Source organism: Amborella trichopoda, chromosome 12 (genome assembly GCF_054954075.1).
Source record: "Amborella trichopoda isolate Santa Cruz 75 chromosome 12, AtrichopodaSantaCruz75HAP2 v2.0, whole genome shotgun sequence".
Lineage (NCBI taxonomy): Eukaryota > Viridiplantae > Streptophyta > Magnoliopsida > Amborellales > Amborellaceae > Amborella > Amborella trichopoda.
In genome coordinates, this window is record NC_142347.1 from 6,605,001 (window position 1) to 6,624,019 (window position 19,019).

At 37.9% G+C, this 19,019-nt stretch overlaps 1 protein-coding gene across 2 annotated transcripts in view; it reads left to right on the top strand.

The window, feature by feature from the left end:
- The first annotated feature begins 607 nt into the window (after positions 1-607).
- Positions 608-19,019, top strand: part of LOC18433631 (protein NARROW LEAF 1) — a 29,760-nt gene continuing 11,348 nt past the window's right edge. The window contains exons 1-5 of one of the 2 annotated variants that reach the window (XM_011624790.3): positions 608-777; positions 1,547-2,051; positions 9,601-9,744; positions 15,027-15,267; positions 15,785-16,285. In XM_011624790.3, coding sequence (XP_011623092.2) covers positions 692-777; positions 1,547-2,051; positions 9,601-9,744; positions 15,027-15,267; positions 15,785-16,285 — 1,477 coding nt within the window. In that variant the 5' untranslated portion in view covers positions 608-691. The remainder of the gene's footprint in view (positions 778-1,546; positions 2,052-9,600; positions 9,745-15,026; positions 15,268-15,784; positions 16,286-19,019) is intronic. The other variant, XM_088852759.1, reaches the window with a different exon arrangement.

A 19,019-nucleotide genomic window follows, 5' to 3' on the forward strand; every position in this document is an offset into this window, starting at 1 on the left:
ATTGAGAGCCATCTAATAACAACTCTTACAACTAATGCTAGAACCACAAGAAGATGTCTCCAACAAAAGTGAAATGAAAAATGAATGACTCAAATCTTTCTCACATAGCTCCCTTGTTTCACTAGCCTCAAAACAAATCCTGCTAGCAACACTATAAGCTATACCTCCACCCAAACTCAAAGGAAGAACATGAATAGCACAATCTTACAAGAGGGCTAAAGTATTATCCTAATTCCCGGAAAAAAAATAAAATTAGAAATTTTTTGAAACCAAAATTTTAGGCAGAGATAAATTCATTAGAAATTTTTTGAAAGCTAAATTTTAGGCACATGATAACGATAATAAAAAATACATATAAAAAAACAATTTATTTTTAGTACAAGAATTATTTTTAATACAAAAAAATCACAATCATCTTTTGCCTGTCAACCGGCTCACTCCTTTTCTGCCATTTTCCCGGTCATGTGCGTTATTTTTGTGTTGTATATATAAATGGGTAGCTGTTGAGCTTTTGGCACGTGAGAACAGCTACTTGCACTCTCTCCTGCGCCCGCCAGCTTTATGGGAGGGCACGACTTCACTACGACTACCAGCCCATAGTGTGTCTGTGAGAGATACAACAAGAGGAGAGAGAAAAAGTGTAGAGAGAGAGAGAGAGAGGGGAGCAGAGAGAGAGAGAGAGGGGGGAGCAATGGAGTCAGCAACCTCCAAGCCCTCTCATCATCCTCTCATGTCAGATCTTCAGCACAGGTCAAAATCTCAGTCCATGTTTCGAAGGTGCGGTCTCTCTCTCTCTCTTCATTTGTAGCTCCACACTCTTGATGTCTTTTTCTCACTCTGCCTGTGTTGTTTGTCATGTTTATATATCATGGGTTTTCTTTGTTTTTGATGTTTATGACATGGTTTTCTTTTATTATTAATATTATTTTTATCATGGGCTTAATGCTGAAACGCATGGTCATGATTGTGGTAATGAGTGAGCACCCCTGTCGGCTTCTCTCTTTCTCTCTCATGGTTTTCTGCAGAACCAGAATCAAGTGGACCTCTTTTCTCTCGCTCACTTCAAAATCCAATTTTACATGGCCCTGTACCATGGGTTTTCTTTTGAAAGCAGAACTGTTAGATGAATGTAGTGACAATGAGTAGGCATCTCCCTCTAGATTTTCATCTCCATGAAATATGGGGATGCTTTTGAGAACAGAGCTAAGTAGACACCTCTCTTTCTCTCTCAATTACTGAAACTTTCATTTCCATTAAAGATTGGTTTTGATATCTCCATGTACCTCTCTCTTCCCCCCACAATCATATTTTGCTTGCATTCCTAAAAAACAAGTAAATATCTACAACTCCCCCTGCCCAAATTTCATATTTCTCCTCTGTAAATAGGTTTAAGAGTAATGGCAACCAGAACAAGTGAGCTTCATGTGAACATTTCACTATGTAATTCTCGACAAGAAAAACAAGGCAACCTTTCCTTTCCCTTTTAGGCATGCATACAATTCCACCTTTGTCACTCTCTTCTCTCTCTCTCAACCTATCTTTGCAGGTCTTTTGATCCAGAGTCCCTGCTTTACTCTTCCCAAGTTCATCATGGATATGGAGGAAACAGAGAAACAGGTGGAGGAACATGCCGGCTGCCCCTTGACAGTCCGTCGATCGAGCTGGTGGCATCAGGTGGGCAGCAGCAGCAACAACAACAGAACTGTGAGGGAAGCAGCCATACGGCAGCATACTTTTCCTGGCCAGGTTCGACTCGACTCAACGACACTGCAGAAGAGCGGGCTTCTTACTTCTTTGGCCTCCACAAGGGCTTCCAGCCAGGCCATGTTGCCCAATTGCCCCCAAGCCAACAGGCGGCAACGATTCTAGATCTCATGACGATTAGGGCTTTTCATAGCAAGATTTTGAGAAGATATAGTTTGGGGACCGCGGTTGGGTTCAGGATGAGGAAGGGGATCCTTACTGATATACCGGCGATTCTCGTCTTTGTTGCGAGGAAGGTGCATAGGCAATGGTTGTTGGAGTGCCAGGTCTTGCCTTACACTCTTGAGGTACATGTTTTGCCTTATTTTTTCTTTTCTTATTTTCCTCGGTCTACCTTTTTTTCCTTTGATAGTGTATACAATAGAACGCTGGTCTATGGTCTATTGGGGTGTTATCTTCTTCTATCTATTGCTGATGATTGATGCTGGAGATTAATTGTATCTGGGTGAATCATGGTGGGCCCCACTCTGGTCTATCTCCGTTCTCTATTATTAGAAATGGAGGTTGGATGCCCCTTTAGAGTACAGCCTAGAATACTCCATTGGATTGTGGTATGGTTCCTTTCCTTCTTTCCTGTAAATCAAACAGACTTTGCAGTTATTGCTTGATTAAGCATAGCTTTTTGAACACATACAAATACATAAATGATTGCTAATGTTGTATTGGGAAGGTAAAACTCTCTTATCATTCACGAAGGAAATTTTTTGACTTACTACGCTCTCTCTATTGCAAACCAGTTTTGAATGAGGGTTTTTTTTTTTTAATATTTCTATATGTAAATCTTGAAAATATAAATATTAAACATATCATATATATTCTTAGTCTGTTGAACAATTAATGTACTGGAATTAGCTTTAATGATACATTAAATCCACTTTTTGGTACATGTAGTATGTTTTCTTTGTCAGTGATTGCTGGAATTAGCTTTAATGATACCACGTAGTATGTTTTCTTTGTTAGTGATTCCTTTGGCAAATGGCCATGGTAACCTTGCCCAAAAATAGTTAACAATGAGGGATGGACTAACTTATTACTCATGTCTAAATAGTTATGGTGAACAATTTTACCTTACATGGATTCATAATTACATGTTCAGCAAATCACACCTCAGATCTTTGTCGTTTTTTTGGATTATCTATGAAAAATTTCATCACTAGACAAAAATACAAAGAAATCTAAAAACATAAAACCATAGTCAAGACAACATCTTAGGATTCAAAAGCTGAATATATTTCAACATAGACATATATCATTGTACAACTTAATGAGACTGTTTATAAATGTTTATATATATATATATATATATATGTCTTTTTGAGAATGATTGATGATATTATATTAATATATAACAACATTAGAGAAAACCCCTCATGCCCCTTGCTGGCAAGCCATAGTCTGGGTTCTCAGGAAGGTGTGGGCAGAAAAAGAGAGAGAAAAGAAGAGAAGGGAGTGGAGAGAGAAAATGGAGTGAGGGATATATGGTGACCAACTGTATGAATGCTTAGAATAAGGAAAAACAAAAAACTCCATGCTTTACAAAAACTGGCTAGCCTCAAAGGGAGCTCAAGTACCAAAAACAAGTGAAGCCACCTGTGATAGAAATAGCCTATAAGAAATACACTAAGGAGGAAGGGAGAAGAGAAGACAAAGAGGGAGATAGAGAGGAGAAGAAGAAAGATAGCCAAATGGTGTATGGTAAGCAAAACCAGAGGCGCACATGCTGGGTAGTTGCTGGTGCTTTGTGGGGGTAGAGAAAGAGCTGCTGAAGTCTCTCCTGTCATTGAGACACCCCGAGCACCCTCCCTGGCTAGCAAATCAACGCGGTTGTTGGCTGCCCTTGGGATGTGGCAGAGAGTGAGTGGGAGGTTCCAGCAAAGCATAAAAATGTTGCTGAAAACATGAGCGAGTCTCCACTGAGGTTGGCCATCCCTAGCTGCCCAAGTCCTAACATTCCTGGTGTTCCCTTCCACTATAAGAGATCCCACATCAGAAAAGAACAGAATGGAGCAGCTTGAGACCCTCTAGGATTGCGATGGACTCGGTTGTAGTGGAATTGGTTATGCCTAGGAACCCTGAGAAACTGAGTATTTCCCCTTCCGGTTTCGCCAAGCTGTCTCCATAACCAGAGGGGCCCGGGTTGCCGAGAGAGCAACCATGTAGATTTAGTTTGAGGGTACCTAGGGGCGGGGGGATCCAAAGGGGCCTGACCTTGAGAGCTCTAGGGGCTAATCACACAAGATTGTGCCAATTTCTCCTAAAGTCCTCGGCACTGAGGCTTTTAAGGTGTGGAAGACCCTTTGCCTGGGATACGTTGTTGGCTGTTAGTTGATTGAAGATGGCTATGGGCAGCCCATGAATCATTTCATAAGTCCAAGCTTTCCTCTCCTTCTAGAGCCCCCAAAACAGAGTAAAGACTGAGGCAAACCAAAGAGATGGCCGACCGTGGGGAAAGGTGGGGACATCCAAGTGGTCATGAGTTGCCTTATGGACGGTTGCGTGATCCAGTGGAGTTCGATACTCTGAATAACTGAAGAAGGGGGGGCCATAGGAACCTGGCTACTTCACAGTGCAGAAAAAGATGAGAAGATGGTTGATATTTTCTTCTTCTTGGAGGCTCATGATGCAGCGGCTTGGGAGGTCCATTCCTCTCCTTTTCAATTGATTGACAATAAGCACCCTGCCGTGGGTTAAGGTCCATGAGAAGGCTTGGACCTTGTGGGACACTAGGGCAGACCAAAGGAGAAAAGGAGGAGCGGGGAGGAGCCAGTAGGAGAGTCTTGTAAAAGGTATTCACCGAAAATGAACCAGTTGATCCCTCTCTTCTATGGGCACAAAGAGGGTGGAAGAAAAAGGCGCAACTGCTGTGCGTCACTCTCGGTGTCCGTGAGGGCCCGTTTAAGGTAGGGCACGGGCACCAACTAAATTGCCAGTGTTGGATTCTAGTGTGTCCTCTATGGAGGCATCCTCGTTGGTTGCTATTGCTAGGAGCTGAGGCCATCTGCTACCTAACTCAAGTCTTCTGCCCATCGGTGTTTCTAGAACTCGATTCTGTCCCTAATAAATCCTAATAAATCCTATGAAAGATTGGCTACACTTTGCAATATAGGTCCAAGCTTCAGATGATTTGTGCAAAGGGCAATTTGTGAGCTGATCATTGTCCTTGATACCATCTTTATCTGCAACATCCTCTCTAGATGGCTGGGACTCATCGGCAGCAAACGTCCACTACCACTTGGCTCCCTATCAGCTCCAAGTTGTTGTGTCTTAGCCTTCTGACCCCTAGTGCCCTTTAGATTTCTAGTAGCAAATCTTGTACCACGCAAGGACGTGGAATATATGGTTGCCCTCGGCTCTAGACCACCGGAAATTTTGCATGAGGTTTTCAAAGTCAGAAACTATTGACTCTGGTATCTCGAATAGCGCATGCTATAGATTGGGACATTGGCTAGGATCAGAGTGATCCGGCTTCATTGTGAGAGATATCGATCTCTCTAGTTTGCAAGACTTTGCTTAAACCTTTCCATGATTGGGGTCCTAAGGGCATTTCCTAGTGATCCCCAAACAAAGCCATAGGCCAAGATAAGTGGAGGGGAGAGATTTTGTTCTGCAGCCAAGATGTTGCGTCAAGGCACTGGCATCCGCTTGGTCTATACCGATCAATGTTGTCAACTTTGCTTCCAAAGAGGCCGAAGCTTTTGGATTTAGGCCTAGACCAAAGCGAAGCAAAGCCTGGTGCTGCGGCTTCGGTCAGATTCGGGTTCTTCGAGCCGATTCGGCCGAAGCTTCGGCCTCTTCGGCCTAAGCAAAGAAATATCCATATAAAAGTATTTTTTTATATTTTTGAACTTTTTATTTTTCATTTTTTTCATTATTTTTATATATAAATATCTGATATTTTTATATTAAATTAAAAAATCCAAAGTCATCCCTCGAATCGGCCGAAGCACCAAACTACTTCATTTTTCTCACCAAACCGAAGAAGACTCCGAAGTGAATTTGACAACATTGATACAAATCCCAAGCATCTTGGTCTTGGCATGTTAGCCCTCATACCTATAGCTATTTCAGAAATCCTGAGAAATAACCAAATGTTTTTTATTTGGGTGGGGCACACCTCGCAAAAGATTACAATGTCATCTATATAGAGTATTGTCGCAGACTCCTCAAGGCCGTGAAAAGCCTTCTGGTGACGCAATGATGAGAACCAAAAACCTGCGGTTGGAAATGTAACCAAGTATCTAGTTGGTTTTATTTCTGGTTAAATTATTGTATGATATATTGATCAAGCTTATCCTTTTTTTGGGATTTGACATTGGCTTATTGGTTAAACTGTTAAAGTGTTGATTGTTTCCAGCAATATATAGACCTTGTTCAATGCCCATGCTCACTGTCGCCCTCCAACAAAAAAAAAAAAAGGGGAAAAAAAGAAAAGAAGGGAGCTTATCCTCTTTTAGAGAGGACTGTGTTCCCTATGTGTGTTGTTTATGAACGGGATCATTGCCATGAGACAAAAACTTTGAAGTAGACATGTTACTTATCAGAACGGATTACTTATTGCAATTTAGGATGGTCATCATAAAAAGAAAGAGATATGCTCCTAACTTCTAAGAAATATCATTTTTACAACTTCTGATTTTGGGGATGTTGAGGTCTAGAGTGAATTGTACTCCAATTTCAAGATTCCCATACCTAAGGATGTGACTTTTGCAAATTTAGCTATGACGACAACTATACACTTTTGTTAAAACACACTTTATTTGATGGTCATCATGTATACATAACTATATTAAGGGGGAGTTAATAAAAACCCCAGCTAGATTTATCTTTGGAATTTTTGACATTGAAGGCTCTTTAGCTATGTTAGATTGTAAAATCCATGATATAATCAGTTGGACTAGTTTTTCCCAATAAAAGTCCCAATAAAAGTTACTTGCACTGGTTCCTAACAAAGTTCAGTTGATATGTTATGCTTTAATACTCAAGGTTTTAAAAATCAGTGGTCTCGATAAGAACTGGTTGATCTGAATCGGGAATCAGTCAGGCCAATCCAGATCTCCCAAAATATCGGGAACTGGCCGGTTCCCCTAATGAACTAGCAATTTCTCTGACAGATTCGGCCGGTCCTATCAGAGAACTACTGGTTTTGTCAGGGTACCGTGCTAGATAGCTCGGTTCCCACATTATTTTTATTGAAAAATAAAATTTGATATATGTATTTTTTTATACAGAGAGGGATGGCTCAGTGGCTCACCTCTCCCTTTCTTGGGTAGCCACATTTGCTTGGGCTGTCCAAACCCCGTATTTCCCATCCTCCATTCCCCTTTTCTATATGAAGCAGCCCCCTAAATTTACTTCTGTACACAATATGGGGCAAAAACATGGAGGGTTAAATTCAATATTGGTCCCCTTTTATAAAAAATTATAATAAAGCTATACGAGTTTTATTTACTAACTCACCCAAAATCTACTAACATCCCCTTTAGTGACAATGTGAGAGAGAGAGAGAGAGAGAGAGAGAGAGAGAGGTCCAATGTGTGTGAGAGAAAAATCAAGTGCAAAATTCGCAAAGGACATTCACAAAAATCGCTTTCTCCCTCATTTCTTCACTAAAAGTCACAAAATGACTTTCAAAATTTTGTAAAAGTACTGTAGCAAATTTAATATAAAAATTAGTATCAAAATTAATATCAATAGATACTAAGACAAGAAACCACGTTTTAATATTCACTTATTTTTGAAAATATTGAAAATCTATAATGCACTACCCCCATTTTTTTTGGAAACTCAAAAAATAATATTTAATACTTTTCTAAAATTTTTTAGGGTCAGATCAAAGCCAATCCAGCTAATCCACTGATCCAGGCTGATTTTTGGGATGGGCGATCTGGGTCACTGATCCGTTTTTTTAAGCATTTGTTTTACTTAATGATTGCGCACTCTTATTGCCCTTATTTTGCATACTTGGACGCATTGTCATCATTGTTGACATATCTACCAAGCATTGAATCTCTGAAGGATCAACTCATCTAACAATAATGATCATGGCATCTTTGGTAATTGATATTTATATTTATATTTTGATGCAGATCAAGATTTGGTTGATTCAGAATTTTAACATATATATATATATATATATATATATATATATATATATATATATATATATATATATATATATATAAATATTAGGGATGTGAATTTAATTATTATTTGTTATTAGGGTTAGGTTTTTTTTTTTTTTTCTCTTTGGAAAGGTTGTTTTTGGTAAAAGTAAAATAAAATTATGAATCAACTAGATTTTGATCTACATCATTCTTCCTTGGTTAGAGAAAACTCGTTCTCGATTTTTGAAATAAGTTAATACAAATCCTCCTCTTAATGTACGGTCTCTTCCAACCCGAATATTGCACATTGAGTTTAGGGCTTGATCCTAGGACTTTGAGTTATTGCATTAATCAAGACACAACGATTATGCAGTGAATCTGAGACCCTTGAGGAAAGGGTCATTGTATGTTGATAGAATATGTTTAGCCATATAAACTGGTTGAAATTAAATTAGTTCAGCTATATAACGTTGTTGAAATTGCTTAGGCTCAGCCTTAAAACATATCAAAGGAGCATCTTCGAGATGAGTGCATTTGAGGACGAAACCAACTTCACCTATTGATTCTCCTTTGAGTACTTCATTTTTTTTCTTCAAGTATCTGTTTAACCACGAAATCATGATCATTATCATAGATCGAATTTCCTATAAGATCTTGTTTTTCATCTATATATGTATCGAAGATTGGTGGCTGATCCCAATCTACAACCTGCTGATTTTCTATATGACCTATGCTAAAATCAACCCTGTTCTCCTTCACTCGGCTCTTCACGGGAAGCATGGAGGTGGAAAGGGTGGTACTCAAGTTCTTCTTCAAAATTATGCTTCCGTTGATGCCATCGTGCTTCAAACCCATCTATGTAGTTTGACATGCCATCATTTTGCTCCCACTCTGAGTCAGACTCTGATTTGTGCCATTCTCCATAAAAACCTCATGATTTGGATCTATCCCCATAGATTCCTTTTTGTTTAGGACATGCTGTTTCTGGCCTCGCTTGCACAACTGCTATGTAACCCTCTCCATCAAGCTGTTGATTTCCTTACACAATCGGGTCAGATCAGCATCCTTGTGGCTAAGACCTCCAGGACCAGCCATCGCGATCTCTAACCGTCTGATACCCCAAAAAAACAAAAAAAGTCTAAATCAACCAGATCTTGATCTGCATCATATTTGCATGTGGTTTTATATGCAGCATGTATGCGCATTACTCCGTGTAAGAGTAATGTTGTTGATTTTTTTATCTCTTTTCTCTTGATTGTATTATTTATATCCAAAGGAGCATTATGGTCATTTGATTATAGTATTTTTTGTTTATTATGCAAGACATCCTATTCTATGTAGAAATCTTAACATTAGTATAACAAAAAAGAAATCAATCAAACTCACATCTCTATGCTTGTCAAATTTTCAACTATAAAGGTCTTCATATTGTGGTTACAAAGTTACATGGCTAAATTAATCTATTTATTATTGTTAGTGGGAAGATGCGTTCATCCATTTTCATGGTGCGTTTCCTGAGCCACAAGATACCATTCTATATAGACTACTGAGTTCAAATGTGAATGACTTATTCATTTTTAACAAATCAAATTCACTTGTCTAATTTTATTTGACTCTGTCTGAAGTGCAGTTTGGTTGTCTATTTTGCGTGTGTATATACTTGCATCAGCTATATGTGGCTTCTTGATTTTTTACTTGACTCATCCTCACCTTTTACATCTCTCTTCTATAGGGCCCAGGTGGTGTATGGTGTGATGTGGATGTTGTAGAATTCTCATATTATACTTCACCTGTTGCAATACCTAAGGAGCAGGTATACACAGAGCTAGTAGAAGGCCTACGAGGAAGTGACCAATGTATTGGTCCAGGATCTCAGGTGCTTTTTCTGGAATTTTTTAGCTTTCATCAGTTTTATACTTCAGGAGATTGTAGCCATTGTTATTGGTTATTGCCGTTTACAATGTACTTCACATGTGATGTTTATTCTTGATTATTGAAACATTTTCTGGATATGCTTCTCAGAAAAAAATCCGAAGTGTGTTGTTTCCTAGGTCATTTTGTATTTCCAAACCAATTTGGAAAGATAATTAAAATTCTCGGAGATAATAGGTGGGTATTGAATTTCAAATATATTTTTCTGAAAAAGGAATAAAGGATTACGCGTCAGTGCTCTTGTCCTCAAGTCCCACGATAGAATGTTGTGGCTTAAAGGGAACCATAAATTGTAGAAAACATGCAATGCTTATTATTTCTTCAACTTCTGATAAGTTCTTACCTGAGATGGTTATCACAATAGTTTGGTTGGGGGGGAAGACAAAAGAAATCATATTGGGATAATTCTGTTGCCAACTTTAGTCTGGACTTTCATGCCACCTATTTTTCTAGGATACAGAATTTTGTATGCATTTCTTTCAATCTAATGGATCAGTTTGTATGACAAATTATCAATAAGATAAAAAAACCATAGCTATTATGCACAGATACCTCTATGTACTCAAATTACCAGTGTCAATATGGTCTGATACCAGTACAGTATGGGATATTGTTCTGCCATATGCTTGTTACTTTATAGTTGTTCAAGATTTTGGGCCCCTACTTTAAATTATATCAACGGTTATGAGTAAAATAAATTATAATGATCGTTAAGGATGATGACTCCCTAATTTTTCATGCTTCTTATTTATTAGCTAGGTCATATTTTGACGAAGAATTATCACCATATGATATAGATGTAATCCATTAATTAATGGTTTATCAATTCTTTCCATTTTAGCTTTGAAATTTTAGTATGATCTCTTTGATTTACCTGATCACTTTGAGTTACCAAATTCAATGCTCTAAAAGTTGAATTTAAGGTTATTTATTAATGCTTTTTCTATGGTAGATCCTATATATATGTTTCAGTTTCCTAAATTGTTATTTATGGTATTTCTACTGCATTTTATTCTTTTATTTCAACTTGTCGGATTGGACACCTGTACCCGTAACAGTGTCTTATACTTTAGGAAAGTGAGTTGTATGCCCATTTCCTTATCCATATGTGTCTGTATTCGTATATGTATAATAGAAACTTTCTGACCCTTCATTTTGTTGAGACTTGAGAGGGTGTAGATGCTAGCATGCCATTAATGAAAATTTGTATGTCTATGGAATGTTGTTTTCTTTAGCCAATTGCCATATTTGAGTTGTTTTCAACACGACTCTGGAGGCAAACCATGTGACTTGTTATTTCTCCTGATTTTAGAACCATGGATTGGCCTTGGCAAAATTCTAAGCTGTCTTCCTGAAACTTCCCTAAGTAATGCATGTAATCTCTTGTGCTGAAAGTTTTTAGCCGTCACTTACGCCTATCTCAGGTTTTACGAGATTTGCAAGATCTTTACCTTCTAGAGTATCCTTCAGTCCCAGTTTCAGATCCCTTTTGTAAGTGTCAGGTATGTCATTCTTCTTGGATATCTGTTCCTGTGGATCATTTTATTTTTTGTGTTTCATTTGATGCTTATCATCGAGCCTTTCTTGGTTCAGTTGAGTCTATGTATAAACCTAAACCATATAAGCTGCATCACAGCCTTATTGACCAAAGGCTACATGAAGAACCTGGAGCGGTGAAGGAATGAAACTTGGGATTTTGGTTCCTTTTCTAAAGGGAACATATGGCTGGGATGGTAACCCTTGGATACAATTGGAAGCATGCATATAGTTTTGAAGCGATGTTTTCCCATGTGGATAAGAGGACTGCAATTCGGATGGTGATATTCATGACTGCAACATGTCATTGGGTGTCATTTCTTGTGGATGTGAAAACTTCCTTTCTTCACTGTGGTTTGCACGAGAAGATCAACTTGAAGCCACATCCAAAGATGTTTGTAAAATATAAATTCAAAGGGTGCCACCTTCAAAAGCCCCTAGACTGCCTCCTTGAGCATGAGACACTTACTAGGAATGATTTTAGACATACTGATTGTGATGTTCTACATTTGTTTGATTAGCGCGTGCCGAGACTATTGATTTTTGGTACAAATTGACTATATTTTGATCGAAGGAGATGATTCTAGTGGTATCATATATTTTGAAGTGTACCAAATTTTTAAATGAAGTATGTGACATTTTTTGTGCATAGCAACAGAATTATCCACTCACTACATGGGTGATATTGTTGATAAGGCATGTCTCGCAGATAATAAGAGGGTTGAATATGCCAATTGGTATGGGCATGTAGTTCTTTACACATGAGAGACAATCAGTGCTAGATCCAATGGTGTATTATCAATTGTTTGGAAACCTCATCTGCTTTGCTGGCTACAGATATCTGAAAATAGTTCATTAGTACATGAGTGGTCCCTGGAGCCCACTTCTTGTCAGCCATTCAACATATCATATGGTCTATCTGAAGCAAGCCCGGATTATAAAAGGAAATGGAGTTTGTGTATTGTGGATAAAGTACATGGTGGTGATTACAGTGTATTTTCTTGATATCATTCTTTCTTTTCTTTCTAGGGGTTATAATATAACAAAATCACTTCTTAATATTACAATTGAAAAGAATGACCTTAATCAGTTCCCGGTACTATGTATATGCCTGTTTGGGACAAGATTTGATATATCGTAATATCCTAATATGCTTAAGGCTAATGATGAGAGTGACTCAGTGCTATAGGTGCTCATGTATAATGTGTAGAGGGAATTGTGCTTTATCTCTTGGTTTCTCAGGTAGAGAACATCCGGTCCACTTTGATCTTGAATGTATGACCATGCAATTGCATTCGTCATTTTCCAGGTATATGAGGCAAAAATCTACTAATAATTCTCAATTTGGATGTTGAAGCCATTTAAATGCAGATTGGGGTGCTCTCTAGTTGGTATCCATTTGTCTGCAGGCTTCTTCATCTCCATAGGACCTTGTTGTTTTAGAATGTAGTCCAAAAGTGGAATTTACGTTGCTGCATCTTCCATGTGACCTTATGATTTTTGGAAGTGTGAGGAGGAAGGAGGAAGATGAAGTTGCTGAGTCTGGTGCCAAAACTGTGGAAGTCTTGTCTTGTATAGCTTTTTATAAGGGATACTTATATTGAACTTTTGCCAAATTATATAAATTCTGGAAAAGGGACCATACAAATGAGAGTACTTTTCATCTCAATTTGACCAAACTTTATGCATTATTAGTTTCTCTCTCTCTCTTATTGTGAAACTTCCTCTTATAAAGAAGCTTTCATCACAATCTTGATGGCATCAAGACATGCAAGAGGAAGCCTAATACTTTCATCATACTGCCTTTATGGAAGTTGGCCATTATATAGGTTTATAAACTAAAAGCTATAGATGAGAGGTTAATTCATTGACATGCAACTCATCTTTGGCCAAAGTTTACAAGTAGGATCGTGACATTGGTTATGGTGAACATTTGACTACTGCTACATATGCTGACCATAGAACTCTCATAGCCTCTAGAACATTCATGTTAGTTGCCCCTGATGATTTGAAGAATAGTTTATGGGGACCTTCCTGTAGATCCTTCTATGCATCCTACTCCAGGTTCCTCTTTAGTTGTACTTCATGGGGCAGTCATTTGGAATTTGGGTATTCTTTAATGGACTCAAACCAGCTCTTCATGCTTAGACTGATTTCATGGGAACTTAGGTTGCATTTCTTTGGGATAATGACGAAAGCTGTGTTATTTCTGTCCCATCTTTGTTTACTTGAATATATCATATGGCTGTCAGTTATTGTTGTCGTCATAGTGTAGTTTGATAATTGTCTAATGAGGAATGTTAGGCGCTAATCATTGGTATTGAGTTCAGTGATATACTTTTTTTCTTCGATAAAATGGTGGTGAGTTCCTTGGTGTTGAGTTCACTTGGTCTCTGAAGGACTTCGTCCCTTCCAATATCAAGGATGTTGAAGGCTATATTTTCTCTCTGAGTTAGCAAACAACTAGGTTGCTGACACTCGTCAAAAATTGTATTCCAACTATTGAAGAGCCTGGGAGTCCCAAAACCTACAGTCAACTTGTGGGTCACCCTGTCTCACTTTTTCTTTGTTGGTCAGTTTGGTTTGGACCCTCATCCTTTCTCTTGCAAACTAGTTGTCTCACATTTATGCAGAGGGCCTTGTCTGCCTCACTTTTATGCAGCCAGATGTTTCCCATGCATTTCTTGAGTTGGTTAAGAAGCTTGGTGTGTTTTGTAATTATTTTATTTCACTCTCACGAGGTTATTTTTGTTTCCTTGACTCAATGTTGTATTCATTGTTGCATTTTAATCTCCACCTATATAGCGAATTATAGTTTACATTGCTATCAATCTGGTTTTTCATCCCTGATACTCTAACATGATGTTTATTCATCCAAAACCCATGATTTGGGATGCAAACTCTTAAGGCCCAAATAAATAGAAAAAGGAAACCATGGAGGTTTTTACATCTTCTCTTCTGACTCATGGCACAAAGATGGACTGTGTTGGTCTCTTAGGAATTTTTAATGGAATTATTGAATGGCCTGAAGTTATTGGTAAAGCAATTTTCATCATTTATTCCATGTCAGGGACATTTGGAGTTTTATCGAGGGTGACATTTTTTGGGTTAGGGATCTTCTCATGAGGGTCCAACGTAGTTGATTCAGGGAAATCAGTGACTTGATTCACGAGTTTTTAAAATGGTATTCATCTTATGGATATGAATGTCTTATAGATAGACTTATGACAAATCTTGGCAAGTAGTTACTTCTTGAGTCTCTTGACATGTCATGATGAATTTTCCGAAGTTCTTAAAGCTAACTCCTTTAAGCTTGTTTCTTCTACAACATATAAACTATCAAAAGACAAGTGCTTTAAGGAAGTAGAAAGTGGAAGTCAGAAATGCCACACAAGGCTATGTTCTTTTTGAGGTCTTACCTATATTTGAATTCCCCGAGTTTGCAAAACTAGGAAAGCTTTAGTGTTTTGAGAAACTCATTTGCGCTTTTACCTTTTATGATTGTTAGTTACTATGTCAAAAAAATTTAAATATACGTTCTGTTTTGATTACTGAAACCATCTAGTTCGAAAATCATGTCAAACTCTTTTCTTTAGAACTATGTCTGTATTGCTCTAAGTTATCAACTGATGTCATTCTTCATCCCCTCCTCAAGTCACCTGTTCTGAAATTGTAATTTCCTGGTTCCAGGTTGCAAGTCAAGAGACCTATGGAACCCTTGGAACAATTGTGAAAAGCCGAACTGGTTCTCACCAGGTGGGTTTCTTGACAAATCGTCATGTTGCAGTGGACTTGGACTATCCTAATCAGAAAATGTTTCATCCTTTACCACCTAACCTTGGTCCTGGTGTCTATTTGGGTGCTGTTGAAAGAGCAACATCCTTCATTACAGATGAATTGTGGTATGGAATATTCGCTAGCACAAATCCAGGTTAGTTTTGACTTTTGATTTATTCATTTGCTTATTTCTTTTATAATAACTATTCATTTTTGTTTGAGTTGTGGGATTGTTTGTTGTTTTAACATTACCATTTAAGATGGGACCTTATGGATTTCATTCATTCATGAGGAGGTATATTATCACTCAGTGGGCTCCATAATCTATTCGGATCATCATGGTCCAAGTAAATGGTGGATGTTGGGGGAGATAAGAGTTGGACTCACCATTGGAGTCATTTCCTATTTTGGCCAGACCCATGCTCTCCCCATTACCTTCCAGTATTTAATTAGGAAGCGATACCCTCCATAGTTGACTTAATATTGTATATTTTTCCATTTCCATAACTGTCAATTATAGTGCGTTTAACGTGGTTTTGATTGTACTGCCATCCTGTTAAAAGCTTAATTTATGGTTTGGGGATAAGGCCTCTCTCTGTGAGCTATTTCATTTGATTTACAAAGGTAGTTAACTTTTGGAGTTTTTCTAACCTTCCTTGGTTTTACCACAGAGACATTTGTACGGGCAGACGGGGCTTTTGTCCCATTTGCAGATAGCTTTGATATGTCCAAAGTCACAACTATAGTAAAAGGTGTTGGGGATATGGGTGAGGTTATGCATGTCAACCTACAAGCACCCATAGGAAGCCTTATTGGGAAGCACGTCGTAAAAGTAGGGAGAAGCTCTGGCTTAACCAGAGGCACCATCCTGGCCTATGCGTTGGAGTATAATGATGAGAAAGGCATTTGCTTCTTCACTGACTTTCTTGTGGTTGGAGAGAATACACAAGCATTTGATCTTGAAGGTGATAGCGGCAGTGTTATACTTATTAATAGTGAGAATGGTGAAAAACCTAGACCTTTAGGCATTATCTGGGGTGGTACAGCAAACCGAGGCCGCCTGAAGCTTAAGGATGGGGCTGGTCCTGAGAACTGGACTAGTGCTGTTGATCTTGGTCGCCTTCTTGATCTACTTCAGCTTGATTTAGTCACTTCAGATATGGAGCTCCAAGGTTTGGAATATTGCCCTCTGCTGCTTCACGATATTTTTTTTCTCAATTCCACCTCTTTGTAGATGATAGCATTTGGTGCAATTCAGTTCTAGTACGCACGTCATATATTGGGGAGGGGAAAATACTATAATCCAATGAACTATGGAGAAACCATATTCTAATGGGCACCATTACCATCCATTGATTTGACTGTTGGAGATGGAGAGAGATAGGCTCCAACCATTGGGGTCACGTATTCGAATGGGTTCCATTATCTCTATGCTCTCCATCACACTGTCCATTTTAGACAATGGTTTTCCATTGTCCTTCGCATTCTGGATACTTTCCCATTTGAAATTCAAGGTTATCATTATGTCCATAATGACTTTTGCCTGTTGTTATTCCTAAAACTGAGCATAAGTTCTTATATATGACATATGATCACAGAGAAATGCTTATTTTTTTTTAATTAATTGACTGATTGAAGAAGTCATACATAATTTGTTTAAACCACTGACAATTTAGAAGCATGTTACGGATGATTATATAGAGTTGTTCCATATTTTCAAATTTCAACTCATGAAGGTTATATCCTCATATAGTTTTCTGTTACATTTTCTGGATTTCTTTTTTTTTAATGTGCTTGAAGAATAAACACTGCATCAATGATGGACTTTGTGATAGATAAATCTTATTGAGTTATCTAATATATATTTTACATTGCATATAACTTGAATGACTAAGAGAATGATTAAACTACCAGATGTCGGTATTCATTGTAAGAAAGGTACTAAATAACCTCTCTAAATTCCATTATATATCAAGATTAAAACACATACAAGCTTCTTCCATTCCCTGTCTTTAATTCCCATGCCATCACCATGTGTGTGATGGGTATGTTAAACAGCGTAGGTATGCACTGAGAGGCAGCATTTCCAGTTCTTATACTAGTTGTTTTTTTCTCTTTCTATATTGCCTGAAGGGTATTAGGCCCTTTTATTTTGGTTTTAATTAATTGTTCCTGGGTTGTTAGTTTTTACTAATGATGAATTAAGTTATATATGTTTTAGCATTTGTCCTGAAATCATTAAGGAATTGCATTCCTTGATACTATGTTTGGAGTCTGCAATGTTGTTACTTTCTTGGCTTGTTGGCTAGTTTGGATAGATTGTGGTATTTGAAATGGTTAAAATTTCCATTTTTGAAAAGAAAAGGCAATTATGATTTATTTGGATCGAATTCCTAATAAAAACTAGATTATTATAATATATTGAGGTTACATTATGAAAAAAGGCTAGTTTCAGGTTCAGTATAGAAATACTTCAGGTCAAGTTGAAAACAAGATATTATAGTATATTGAGGTTACATAAATTGGAAAGAGGTCAATGCAGAAATACTTAAGGTCAAGTTGCTGATGTTCTGGCCAGGGCCATAAAAAAACTTTACTGAATAGGTAAATTTTCCACCTTATAATAAAGGGAACTCTATTCTTTATTTCTCACATGTACCACCAAGATCACTTTCTCACAAAATGTGTTAAGTACCTTAAGTGGCGTGGTATGAAATTCTTTCCCAATTTCGCCAAGATTTGGTATTATTTGGACAATATAGTATATGTTCCCCTTCCTGCATGTTATAGTTTCACTCAGGCATTTGCAACACTGAAATGTTAATCCTACTTTGAATTCTTGATCTTCAGTCATTTGTTCAAGCTTTCCCTGCTCTTTAGACATTCGCTGCAGTTTCTGAGGACTTATCTGAACTGAAGTGTTTTGTTCAGCCTGAGGGGCGTTCTTTATGAAACAAGAACATGTAGAATGTATAATGTAATCCAATGAAATGCTATGGAGAATTGATAATTAATTACTTTGTAGGAGTTTTTTCTGTTACATTTGAAACTCATAATCAAGGTAGCAGATGGGAATACTCGGGAAACATGGAGGAAAGACAGGGGTTACATGGTGAACTTGGAAATATGTGAGGAGGATGAGAAGGATATGGATGAATCTATTTGCCTCAACTTTGGAAAATAAGATCATACCGACTTCTAGGAAGTTTTTCAGGAGAAAGGAGTTTACCACCTTTTAGCAGTTTTCCTTGACATCTATGGGATGAATGACCCAATTATCAACACTTTATTGTTGAAATGGAAAGCATAAGCAGTCCTGTCATGGGCTTAAATGATCTCACATCTGTATTTTGGATGACTGGCACCCAATCTCACTACATCATTGCATTTTACATGCAATGTAGATGAGCACAATGATAATGTTATTACTTCCCTCTTTCAGTATGTAATGTATCTTTTGTTACTATATCTTCAGGAATAATGTGCATTTCCTGTTTCAAGTTTCAATATCAATGATCGTGGTGTGTATCTTTTCAAAAGAGGGAGTTACTTTAATATCCTTTACTTTTTCCTGAAAGAGAACACGGAAATAAATGGTTAGAAGATTTTCTTGTCAATAAAGACAGTAGCGTGATTTCATTGCAAGATGGCTATTGCTCATGCAAATCACATGTTTGTGAAATATATATTTTTGTGCATGTGTGTGTGCGTGCACGCGCCTGTTTTTGGCTAAGAGAATTCCTACGTGCCTGCACCCCTAAATCATTGGACCCTGACCTAGTCTCCTTCCCTAGACAATCCCGGACCCAAAACCCAACTTTTGTCCCACCTACCGAAATCCTACCCAAAACCACACTAGGGAACACACCTTGCTCTTGGAGACTTAACCACATTTTTTACGAGATT